Here is a 13,506-nt window from a genome sequence, read left to right as displayed (position 1 = left end):
ATTTCAGGTCAGTAGGTCAAATGGTTTGCGAGCTACAGGTAATTTAAAATCCTGGACAGACAAACGAACAGCCACGGTAGCATATTATACAGTATATAAAGATTAGATGTTATCTCCCATCTGTCCGTCAGCTTCAAAGGTGTGCCAGGCAATGTTCCAAGGCTTTATACTCTTTCTTCATGTGCAGGCCCCCACTTAGATGAATCATGCAATTCCAAACGAGGCAAAAGAGGATACAGTTTTATATTCTTTGACAGACAAAAATAGTATACAACAGTCTTCAGTCTGACTGCCCGTTTCACAGTTGTGTCTATCTGTCTTGTCTTATATTGTAATGCTTGCTAAATCTGGCTCTGTCTCAACTGTGCATGAGTAGAAAAAGGCAGATTTATAAGACATACAGTATTTGCACAGAGTACAGTGGCATATTAAACTTCTGCTTATTACACATGCCAATAAAGCATACTTCACACCATAAGAGATGCACTATAACCGTTCTCTATAGAGAGAGAGACAGAGATGAGCATTCAAGCCTGCAGACTTCTTGTAGTAATGTGCCACTCATCTACTTGGATCCATTACTTGCACAGAGAATGACAGATGACAGAACTGACCACATTACAAATGATTCTTTATTTATAATAAGCGTTTAATGTACCACAACCAAAAAGACAAATTCAAGTAGTGAGAAAAGCACTACAGTATATAAATGTAATAAATTAAGTCACTGATATTCCCACTTTTAAGCCCTGAAGGGCAACCTAGTGACTGATTTGGCACACAAACAAGATAGGATTATAAAAGCTCTCTTATTTCAATGACTACCCACATTGCAGCTACTTACAATGTAATTTATATCCTTTGATTAACAATCTTTTTCATCACTTCCCTATATTGTGTGCTACTAAACAATAGGAGGGTACAAAAAATTAGTTATCTTCCATATCATTTTTCAACTGTTGAAACTAGTAAGAAACTAACATTTAAACTATGATGAACAGGCTTCCCAGTGTTGGTGTAACTAGATAGTTTTAGAATAAAGGTCCCTTGTTGGCCATATCATGGGTAGCTAATGAAATAATCTGTAATTTTTTTTTTTAACAATAACTTAGAAAAAACATCTCTCCTGATGAAATCATGAGAGCTACCTGCATAGTCTTTTAGGTGAACATACAATATTCTTTAACCAATTTGAAAATCCAAGTTAAACAATCAAAAATGTTACAACAATGTTCTAAAAATTCATCACATCTTCAACTTGGAAGCCTTTACTTCTCTGGTAAGTTTACTCTAAATTGGGGGAGTCAAACTCAGATCTTGGAGGATCAGAGTGGCTGTAGGTTTGCATTTCAGCCACTTTCTTCATTAGTACCCAGTTACTACTGCTAACAAAACATGCTTCTTTTGCCTTAATTTGAATGGACTTGCTTTTTAACCACCATGGTGTTAAACATGAATATCTTTTAGGCTTTGAATTCTATGTAAATACAGCTAAGCCAGAGAGTCTCTTGGGTTAAGCTGTTATGATCCAATATAAATTGTTAAGCCCAAATAGCACTCAAAACATTATTCTACTGCTATCTAGTGGATAAAATAACACACAACCAAAAAAATGCACATTTCTATGCGTTTTACCATTCTGAGGTAACTCAACAATATTCATGAGTGAGGCTGAACCTTCAACCAAAACACACTATGGCATGGAAATTAGACGTTTTAGAACAAACTGAAACTGAACCATTAGCTGAGTCAAGTCACAACAATGTGTTATTCACTCAGCAGATGCTGACAAAGATAGCAAAACTAATGCATACAGCACTGCCTGATGCCCTACAATATGCCTAGTGACTTCAGTCCAGTAAAGCTGCAGCTGGGTGCGTGACAAAAAGGCAAAATGACTGTGAACAAGAACGATTTTAGTCCCCAAAGCACTATTCACAACATGGCAACTGTCAATGTTCGTGTCAGGAGAAATGTGGAAGTCACTAAGCCTTGCACTGTGGTAGCCTACAATAACACAAGTTGTGTATCAAATGTGTGGATTAGACACTCACATTCTACCCCCTCAGTGGCAAGAAACTGAAAAAAAATATTTAAAGAAGAGCACAAGAAAACATGCTTCTACTGTTTCAATTGTGACGTCAGGCTCTATGTTGGTGACTGTTTCAAAAATATCACATGACAAACCTGCACCAGTACAGCAGTGGACACTAGACATGCCCTTCTTACTGTATTCATGTTGATATTTTTGCATTTACATGTTTCTGTTACATGTGATTAAATACTTCTTGTTAAAAAAAAAATTATGTATTTGGTTAGTTTTCCTAAGGATAAACAGAACACTAAGGGCGCTATGGCTCAGACCTCTTGATCCATTATTTATTTATTTTAAACTTAATTGGCAGTCAAATAATAATGAGGTGCAAAGTGAGCCAAAAAAGTCTGTTCAATTAACATCGGTTATTGCTCACAAACATAAGACGCTGTAATGAAAACCTGCAACCACCTCACCTCTCCCAGATCAGAGCTTGACACCCCAGTCTAAATCTTTTCATACAATAGTAAAACATTCTAGACTTAATTTTATCTTGATGTGTTTTGAGGTGATGTATACAAATCAAAAAAAACTAGTATACAGTTGTGTGCAAAGAAAAAAACAACATACCACTTTGTGGATAACTTAGTAACCATTGTTGTGTTCAGGTGGACTGGGACTGGCAGCAAATTCATATGCAAGAAGAAAGGGGTGCGAAAAAGTCTGGCTCATTCTACCACAAAGTTGTTAGTCAATGACAGCCATTGCTTCAGACATATTATTAACATCAATTACAAGAAACTATCCTAGGCATCAAAGTTTTAGCAATGTTCTAGACATACTGCTCTATTGTATAGCAGAATTTATTTCAAATAAAAATCATAAATATACTTACTGCTTCCAATTTTCTTCAAGCAAAAGGCAGACAAAAACATACAGTTGATGTAAATACCCTAGTATAAGTCAAGAAGGGCCAGATCCATAGATAATAATCAGCCAGGTTTATACTGGGAAAAAAACACAGCATTAAAAAATATCTAATTTGTAATATTTTTCTTACTTCTTTTTAAAAAAAAATATGACTGTTTACATTACGTTTCTTATTAGGAATATCAATTTATTAATTAAAAGCTTTAATTCAAATAACTATTATTAATCATTCCCACTGCCATTAGTCTGTGACAGACATCCATATAAGATTTTCATCGTACTATATACATATGACAATATACCTGCTATAAATTTAATCCACAACCAGAAAGTTAAGTTTAATAGGAATATGATTCAATATAGGGAGCACAATGGTGCAGTGGTTAGTGTTGCTGTGTCACAAATTCCAGCAGTTTGGGTTTAAATCCCATGCCTGGCTACTGATTACATAGAACCCAAAATCCCCCCCCCACACACTGCCAGTGTCTATGTTGGTTTTCTCTCACATCCCCAAAGAAACACAGTTTGGGTCAGCTGGCATTTCTAACTTGGCCATGTGTGTTTTTAGAGCTTTACAGGAACCAACTGAGGGTTAATTCCCATTTTGTGCCCAAATTTGCCAGTACAGGCTTTGACCTGCCATAACTCTAATTCAGACTAAGTAGCTTTAAGAATGTTAAGGATCAGTGTTAAAAGATGCAGAATGAGATGAAGAAATTAACAAAAATGAAGACAATTAGGTAGTGTGGTACAGTGGGTAAGGCTTTGGACCTCAAACAATAAGAGGTTGTGGGTCCAAATTCCACCACTGACACTGTGTGACTCTAAGCAAGTCACTTCACCTGCCTGTGCTCCAATTGGAAAAATAAAAACAACTTCATCTCAAAGGTTGTTAAATCGCTTTGGATAAAAAACCATCGGGCAAATAAAATGCAAATGTAATTCTAATTCACTTAACAGTTTACTTTAGGGCATATTATTAGAACACTGACTGTATTTACAACATTTTGTTTATTTGATGTTTTTTCAAGTAAAACTGATTATTCCAAAATAAAAAATACCACTGAGAAAATAACAAAATAGATATGATACGTTAGAAAGCAAATAAGTTATGAATACTGTATATGGAAGACTTTCAAAAGCTGGTAAATATGTAAATACTCAAATTAAGAAACGAGACACAAAAATGATTCATTTTTCAGTTACAGCAAGTAGGTACCTTTTTAATTTAACTCTGAATACAAAGTATTCATTTAAAGCACATTAAAATAAACTTAAGGCTTAAACCAAAACAATTAAAATATATAGCTTTGTGCTATTAACAAGGGGAAAAAAAACAGCAGCATATTTTGGATTTGTCATTGATGATAATCAGTTTCCTTAATCTCTCTACCATGAGCAGTGAATATCTTCGGAAACACCACAATAGAAAACAGTGACAAGAACAGAGAAAAGGTCATTTTGTTTAAAGAACTGAAAGTGTCAACATTCGTACTTCGCCAGTTTCTTCATTGTCATGTGGCTCCTCAGTGAGGGTTGTATTTGCTAAATGCAAGAAAACCACAGTGCAGCGTTGTTTAAAAATGAACCTTGGCATTTGTTTCAGCCTTAATGAAAATATTTTAATGAGACAGCTTCATAAAAGCAACAGAGGCTTAAAATAAGAGGAAGTGTCAGTAAATGTAAATTACCGTCCTTCAGCAGTGACATGGTCCAAGTTCATATTGTTACACCTTACTTCTGAAAATTTTCCTCTGCATGTTTTACATAAATAAAGCTGACTCAAATCCCTTTTTTGCAACAGCAGTAAGAGTAAAACCACCACTAGATATACAATTTATGCAAAACTGTAGTATACAACATGACATATACCATAATGCTACGGTCCAATAATGCTACACTGGGCTTTCCTTCAGTTATTAAGGTGCTTATCAGACAATGTCTCTGCAATATGCATTTCAAAAGGAAAACTCCCCTCTATTTTTGTTTTTGTGATGGTGAAGGATCCAAGTCTCTCACATTTTTTGTTGCAATGAATAAAACGAGCAATGGAAGGGTCTTGGAATGTACAGGAGATCAGAATATAGAGGCAAATGCATGGAATCAGCCCGGACTGGATACTGAACTGGTTACACATGGGTCTAGATTTGTTAATCCAGTTTGCGAGCGCCCAGTTTCAAGGGTCCTTTGGCAGCTTTTTTCTCGGCTCTTTTGGCTTCTAGCTCTTTCCTTCTTTCATCTCGTTTCTTCTTAGCCAGGTCTGCTTTGCTCAAACCTTAAGCAATAACAGACAAAATGGAAATAAGATGTATACATTAAAGAAAGGGAGGATCTCAAATCTCCTAGACTGAATTTAAAAAGTCAACTTATTTACAACATTAAATATATCCAATAAAATATAGTGCTTTCCAGTACAAAAAGTTTTTCTCATAAGTTTTAAAATAATAAATAAAAAAAAATAAGGAAGTGATCATCTAGGTCACACAGCATGTATTAATCTCACCTTGTCTTTTTAAGGGTTATGGAAGTAACAAATAAAGCAGACTTCTTTTCCCCAATGATTTACATGTTTTTCTTTTTTTAAATCAACAATGAGTGTGCTCTCATGACAGCTAAAGGGTATGACCACTTCAATATGTCTTGGGTCTTTGCTGGGTCTCAGATCAGTGGTCTTTGTCAGCTACACCTGATACGGAAGATCCTCAGGGTCATACTGTACTTGATGATAAAATCCTATGCAGAATAGCAGCAGTAGGCTTAGTGTGAAGTCACCTTGGAGTGCTGAGCTTCCTACCCACCAGCTGAAAGGTAGGATTGCTCTGTACTTTCTGTCTACTGATGGCAATAAGTAGAACAGTTCTGGGTGGGCTAAATTTTGGCAATTAAAAATAACCGTATTGAGCAGATGAGATATTTTAAACTTACTACATGCAAACCATGAATCTGGGGTTGGATCACAATGCTAATTTAACAAGTCTTTTACTTTTTACCCTCAAGTGGAGTAGGGCTGAAACTAATGATTATTTTGGTAGTCGACTAATCGTTCAATTTTTTTTCGATTAGTCACGATTATTTCATGTCTGACTATTTTGATGCCTGCGACCTGTGGTTGCACATCCTATTCGGGGCTCCACTGCATGTCTCACCTCATCTGCTCATGTCTTTCCACCTGCGAATGTCACCCTGATGTTTCTGCATTAACACGATTAAAATTAATAATAATCAAATTAAAATAACCAGTGAAACATATGAATTTGAAAATAATCAGATGTTTTATATTAGTGTGACCATCACAATAAAAGAGAAATACATTAAACAATACAAACTAAAGTGCACATATTCTTTAAACAAAAATGGCCACTGGTGTGTCTTAAAGTCCAAAAGTTTAAACAAAGCTTAAATACAAATAAAATAAAACAATAATGTACAGTTTAGTTTATTAAAGATTCAGTGCATGTATTCCTGATTGCGGTGCAGGAGCGTGAGCATTTCAACGTGCTCTGGTGTGAGGCTGCCTCTCTTCTATGAGACAATGTTCCCAGCTGAATGAGAAGAGATGCTAGCAGGAATACAAAAGAATAATTTTGCAGACAGAGAAAGATGTTTTAATCATCACACTCTGAAGGAAAAGTGTTGTAGTTTATCACATCATGTACTATATTATGCCAAAATAAAAAATAATGGACTAAAATAAGTAACACGCTAATTACTGATAAACTCCAAAACACAAGTTACCTAACGTTAGTTAGAGATGGTTTACTATTCATATGAACTCAAATATTATACAAAATAAGAAGAAAAAAAAAACTAGGACGGCTCAGCTACTCCTATTCACTATATTTCTATAGCTCCAAACACGTTAGCAAACATAACTGAAATCATATTCACTTAACCCTTAAACCGCCACAACTGGCTAGAGTCGGTTTCCAGTGCAAGTGGGAAGCACACCGAAGCCGAGTATATGCGGCAACGTACATTCATTGAACTCCGCAACTGGCTAAAATTGTTTCTCAGTGCAATTTGCCAGCACGCTGGAGCCGAGTATATTTGCCGATGTATATTCACTGAATGCTGCAAGTGGCTGTAGTCGTATCTCAGTGCAATTTACCAGCATGGAGGGGGCGAGTATATTTGGCGACGTACATTCATTGAACCTCGCAACTGGCTATATTTGCTTCACAAAGCATTTTGGCAGCACGCTGGAGCTGATCAGTCAGTGCCGTACATTCGTTGATCAGCCAGCTCAGGAGCACTGCCGGCCCCCGGCAGAACTGCAGCACCACTGTCTCTGGGACTGAGCCACTGCACCAGACAAGCCTGCAATCATCAGTGTTTACCTTGGTGTTGGCTCGGTGATTTACTGAATTTCATAAATGACTTCAATTGCACCTTGAACATATAATAATAGATTGTTGCAGTAGTTTTTTTTATAGTTTTTACAGTTCATTTGCAGTGTGTAAAATGATCAGTGTTGCAGTAATTGTGATGCTCTTTGCATGAAAAAAAATATGTGTTCCATTAAAATTTCTTTGTGAATTGTGACGTTTACTTAAAAAGTGCAGCTAAAAAGTATCTGGTGTCCAGGGGTGCATTAACCCCCAAGTATGTGTCGGTTTAAGGGTTAACTATCATTGTCGAAACCTTGATATACACATTATAGTACGAACACCAACGTTAACACGTGGCACGAACTTTACTCGCTAAAACACACCTCTCACAGCCCCAAAATGGCTGCGTTTCAGATGCTCGTGCATCGCGGAGGTGCTGCCATGAAAACAAAGCTCCACTTTGCATAAACTGCATTCAACTTTTTTTTTTTCTTTTTCGATAAAGTGTTCCCACACTTTACAAAGTTTCTGTCTCAATTTTTTTTCATCTCCTTGCCCCTCCTCTATCCAACTGTGGTAGGACTGTGTGTGTCTTGAAAAACAATAACAAATGATACTGCCCCCAGACGTTCATGTAGTGCATTGCAGTCACAAAAACCAATGTGGTTCTTTGTGAGAGGAGCCTCTACTGAAGATTCTGTTTATGACGCGTCGACAATAAAAAAACTGTGCAGACGATTTTTTATAGTCGATGTCATCGATTACGTCGACTAATCGTTGCAGCCCTAAAGTGAAAAGTGCCACTATCATCATGTTTCAGAAATAAAACATAGGAAATAACACAACAGGGAGTAAAAGGTTTCCATGGAGGGAACATTTTTGTTTTGAAAATGGACATATTCGGTATGGTTTAAGGCCTTTTTCCCCATATGCACTGATGCCTCATAGACCCCATTTTAAATCTCAAAAGGCATGGTATTTTTTAAAATCCATTAAAAAATATTTTATTTAAAAAAAAAAAAAAAAAAATCAGGTGGCAAATTATTTTATACCGTCACAACCCTCAAGTATCTGGGTGAAATACTGAGACATTTTAGCTATTAAGATAAATAAGCTTGATAGACTAAATAGTCACCCTCAGTTTGTCAAATTTATGTTCTTATTATGTATGACTGTGCAAAAATGACCAACTTGAAAAATACTACACTTACTCTTTAAAACAAATGACAAAAGGACATAAAGTGACATTGTAATCCCGGTTTTTGGCTAACTGAGCTGCTTCCTTATATCCACATCTATTCATTTTTAATTAACCAGTCTCAGTTCATTTTTGGTTTACAAAACATTAAATCAAACATGACAGCAATAGTTCAACAAAAGGACAACTTACTCAAGCTTGCGTGCCATCACCACCACTCAAAATATAAGAATGCTCTTACCTTGTAGAAGGAAACTTAAGAGCATGACAAAACTCATAAAATGTAAAACAAATGTTGGAGGAAAAAGTGCTGTACCTGAATTTAAACTAGGCAAGGTCCTGTGATTTAGCAATATTGAGTAGTATTCGGTCATTATAATCAAGAAGTGATAAAACAATACAGCAGAAAAACTTTGTGATATGTTATTCATCACTTACCCTGATCAGCTTCTAAAGATTCCCAGTTTTCATCTGTACCCCAGTCACCTCCCGTGTCTGCACCCCATGACTCGTCATTCTTCTGGGGAAAATCATTTTTTCACATTAATATCTTACACAGGGGAATAATGTAAATGATAATGTTCTATGTTTTAATCAAAGTGTACATACAATATTGTTTCTGAATTTCTTTTTCAGACATTCAATGTTAATTAGTTACAAAATCTTTATGAACAAAGCAAAGTGGAAGCGGAAGATAAATGGCTTAAATTATAAGCTACTTTATGAGCAATTCTACATGCAGTATCACACTTGTCAGTAAGTTTAAAATCAATTTAATTTGAATTATAATGCATAAAGTATATTTTGTTGCATAAAATGAGGTGTGAATGGCTGTGGTCACATTTGTTAGCACCCTAATGATTTTAGCCATCTTTTAAAATAAACGAAGAAAGAAAAAGCAACACATTTTAAGTATTTGACAGTGGTTGGGTTAAAAAAATTTCAAAGGGTGCCAGAAATAAAATCATCACAAAGCAAAAAAAAAACCTAAAGCTACAAACTGTTTAGCATTCCCATTTGCAGCATTAGTGAATAAAATTTAGAGACCATGGAACCACATTCAAACTTTTTCGTACGAGTAATCAACATTTGCCAAGCTTAACTGAAAAACTTTACAAAAATGACTCCATATGTCTGATGTGGCGGGTTCTAGAGAAGTGGTTTCAGAACACAAAGCCAAAAACAACTGTACAGCTGAAGGATCAAAAGCAGTGAGAAAATGTTTTGATTTTTGTATATTGTTTAGTAGTTGAAATTGTGTTGCTAATGTTTTTGCAATCGTAAGATACAAATTGCAGACAAAATACTGTAGTGGAAGAAAGGTATTGGCAATTATATATGTTCATAACTGTGCACTTTGTTTGCATTCTATGTATAATCTACAGTATTAAACACCAGACCAAATGTGGAACCCACCTGAGCTGTGGAATTTCAGGTGGTGTAACGTCAGGAATCTGCAAATACTAGGTGTTTTGGTCTTGTAACTAGTGCTGTAGAGTTGGGATAGGAGTCAGAGTAGAAAGCAATTATTGGGTTACTGGAGTTGGAAAAATGGTACTCACTGCAAATAAATATAAATTGTAATATAATGTGTCCAAGTTTCCAATCTCACATATACGAATTCAATGAAACTATTTTTTCCTACTAAACTTTTGATAAAAACATAGCCTCTTTTTAAATTTTGTAAGTTTTGCCTTTCATTTAATGTTACTCAATTTTTGTAACTTCTTTAATAAATAATATTTATAAAAGCCACAACAGCATCTAAACCTAGACTTTAACAGGTTAGGGTGCTAAAAACAAGCCTGATGGCTCACATTGGCAATGATGAAATGCTTTTTTTCTTGTATATTATGTTTTATATGAACACAGTAAATATGAGTCTAATTACAAATAGAAAAGTCAGAATCAGTGGTACCATAAACTGAAGAGTCGAAGTTTTTATGTACCAGTACCACAGTCCTGCATGTGGCAATGACTTGCTAACATGAAATTAAAAACACTTTTCCATTTTAACACCATGCAATATGATTCAATATAAAACTGAAACACCTTAGTTTGCACCAAAATAAACATTCCAAATATACTGCCTTATGATGCACTCTGCATGGTGAGTACTTCTAAATGTTCCCATTCTTAAGTCTCTTCCTTCACATACACTTAACAAAAATGTGAGCAATATTTAAGCCATTCGGCATGCTGCTGGCAAACTTAGCAGCACACCATACCCACCTGGCTGTCCTTCCTTGTCTACTTTTCTTACCAATATTCTAATGGACCTAACTTTACCTCCAGATGTTAGCTTTTAATCATATCTGTGCCTACAATAATTTGTTTCAGTTTGCGTATTTGTCGGTTTGATTTTACTGCAGTCAAATCAGCAGTTGGACCTTGGTTTTCCCGGTATTGGTAACCAATGCAGTTCTCATTGTAATTGAATCACTAAGGCTGCATAATGCTAGAGATGGTGGCTGTTGTTTGGCAGTGTGCATTAAGATACATGTAGAACTCCAGGTACCTGAAGCATCAAGTATTGCTCAGGAGTGTATACACTCAAGAAGGTTCTGAAATCAGGTGCCAGCTTTAACGTAAACATAACGGGGAAATGACATTTGTGCATCAACACTAACTGATTCACACAAATTAAAAAGGATCAATGTCTATAATAACTTTTTACGCTTTTTCACAGCTTAAAGCAATTCAATTTCTTCTGAATCACAAGAGACATGAACTTGCACTGCAAAATGAGAAAGATTTTTTTTCCTCCCACTGAAGAGGAACACAAGTGCTTACACCAAAAGACAAATGATCCAAACTGAATTTTGCAACAACCCTCCTAAAAATTCTAAGATTTTTTAGGGCGATGTTCTGTGGACAGATTATATAAAATTTGAGCAGTATGGAAGTCAGCCATTGGATTACATACAGTACAACAAAATGAGGAAAGCAATGAACACTGAACATTAGAACACTCTAGCCAAGAACAGGCCATTCAGCCCAGCAAAACCCGCCAGTCCTATCCACTTATTTCTTCCAAAAAAACATCAAGTCGAGTTTTGAAAGTCCCTAAAATCTTACTGCCTACAACACTACTAGGTAGCTTATTCCAAGTGTCTATCGTTCTTTGTGTAAAGAAAAACTTTCTAATGTTTGTGCGAAATTTACCCTTAACAAGTTTTCAACTGTGTCCCTGTGTTCTTGATGAACTCATTTTAAAATAACAGTCTCGATCCACTGTATAAATAGTATAATAATAATAATAATAATAATAATTCTTTCAATTTATATAGTGCTTTTCTGACTACTCAAAGCGCTCAATAACATCCAAATCAGTAGTTAGAAAGTATAATTTTGTTGAAAGTGCTCAACTATCCAGAAGGATGATCCAAAACATCAATCACAAATGACCCAGGAATGGACCAGGAAGAAGAACTGGAATGTTCTTAAGTGGCAAGCAAATTGTCCCGATCTGCATCCCAATGAATACTTATGGGAAAACTTGAAAACATAAGTGGGGAGACATATGTTTGTAAGTGGCAATTCTTTGTAGAACCTGTACAACTGCTAAAAATATTTGGGTGCCAAAAATGTACAAAAGTTTTTCAAACACAATTCTAAGTATTACACATTTTTACTTACTGTTTCTTAATTTGTAAGAAAACCTAATAAACATTTCTATTTGTTAATAATACCTTATGGATAATTAAAAGATGCTGTTTCAATGTAAGTTAAAAGTTAAACATTGTTATAATGCCAACCAAACACATCTATACTAATAAAAGGCAAAGCCCTGACTGACTGACTCACTCATCACTAATTCTCCAACTTCCCGTCAGCCACCATATTTAACTTTCCAATGTCACTAATTCTCAAACTTCCCGTGTAGGTAGAAGGCTGAAATTTGGCAGGCTCATCCCTTACAGCTTACTTACAAAAGTTAAGCAAGTTTCATTTCGAAATTCTACGTGTAACGGTCATAACGGTCGACAACGTCCGCCATGTTGAACTTTCTTATTTATGGCCCCATCTTCACGAAATTTGGTAGGCAGCTTCCCTGCGCTAACCGAAACCGATGTACGTACTTATTTCGGTGGTATGACACCACTGTCGGCCGCCATATTGAACTTTCCAACGGTCTTTGTTACTTATGGGCCCATCTTCAAGACATTTGGTACACGGGTTCCCAACGCTAACTGAATCCTACTTATGTACATATATACATCCATAACCTGCAGCTCGGTCGGCGTGTGAGGCAGCGTTGGGTCCCCCATCCCAACGCCTCCCACGTTGTTGGCTGCCCATATAAGGCCGTCCGTCGCTCCTGTCTCTTCATTCCCTTCCTTGCTTCGCCACGGGATTCACGTCTCCCTGCTGATAACTGCGGCCTTTTTATTTAATCCATGGCTTCTCCGATGTTTTAGTGTTCGTTTGTTACAATTATAGTTATTGTGTAGGTATTTTACACTTACTTTAAATTGTTCAGGTACCCATTTCCTTTATCATTCCAACCATACCCACATTAACATGTCTATCGAGGTGATCACCATCGATCAAAGAACTGTCACTTACTGAGTGGTTTCCATGCCCGGAGATGGCACCTATCTTTTCCATTCTCTGTGTTACATATTGCACGGCCATATCAGGCTCACTCTTGATATCTGGAGAAACACTGTGTCTTATGTATTGAATGACTGGGACAGGTTCAAGGTGTGGACTGATGACGGTACAGGAGATAATTATACTACACAGGAGCACTAGAAGAGTGAAATGCTTAAGCCCTTCACCTATGGTTCTACATGTGAGTTGATGTTTTTAAATTACAATTTTAAAGCAGTACTTCACCGCTGCAAAGCACGGGTATTTTGCTCTACAGTGCTAACCACAAAATAAATTCATACTAAAATACTATAAATGATAGGAACTAAAACACACACTGCCAAAACAGTAAACACTAGAATGTTTTGTATTATTTTCATGCAATGTACTTTTCTGTTTACAGCTTATATAAAAATGAG

At 36.1% G+C, this 13,506-nt stretch overlaps 2 protein-coding genes across 2 annotated transcripts in view; one reads left to right on the top strand and one right to left on the bottom strand.

Annotated features, from left to right (window-relative positions):
- The window catches only part of LOC120539353 (zinc transporter 1-like), a 79,816-nt gene that overhangs the window by 26,323 nt on the left and 39,987 nt on the right, over window positions 1-13,506 (top strand). The gene's annotated exons all lie outside the window — the stretch shown is intronic.
- Window positions 4,156-13,506, bottom strand: part of scyl1 (SCY1-like, kinase-like 1) — a 59,170-nt gene continuing 49,819 nt past the window's right edge. The window contains exons 17-18 of the mRNA XM_039769345.1: window positions 8,930-9,011; window positions 4,156-5,240 (exon numbers count right to left, since the gene is read on the bottom strand). Coding sequence (XP_039625279.1) covers window positions 5,116-5,240; window positions 8,930-9,011 — 207 coding nt within the window. The 3' untranslated portion in view covers window positions 4,156-5,115. The remainder of the gene's footprint in view (window positions 5,241-8,929; window positions 9,012-13,506) is intronic.

Source organism: Polypterus senegalus, chromosome 11 (assembly GCF_016835505.1).
Source record: "Polypterus senegalus isolate Bchr_013 chromosome 11, ASM1683550v1, whole genome shotgun sequence".
In the NCBI taxonomy this organism is placed as follows: Eukaryota; Metazoa; Chordata; class Cladistia; order Polypteriformes; family Polypteridae; genus Polypterus; species Polypterus senegalus.
The sequence above is the reverse complement of the archived record's forward strand: the minus strand, read 5'-3'. Positions and strand labels throughout refer to the sequence as shown.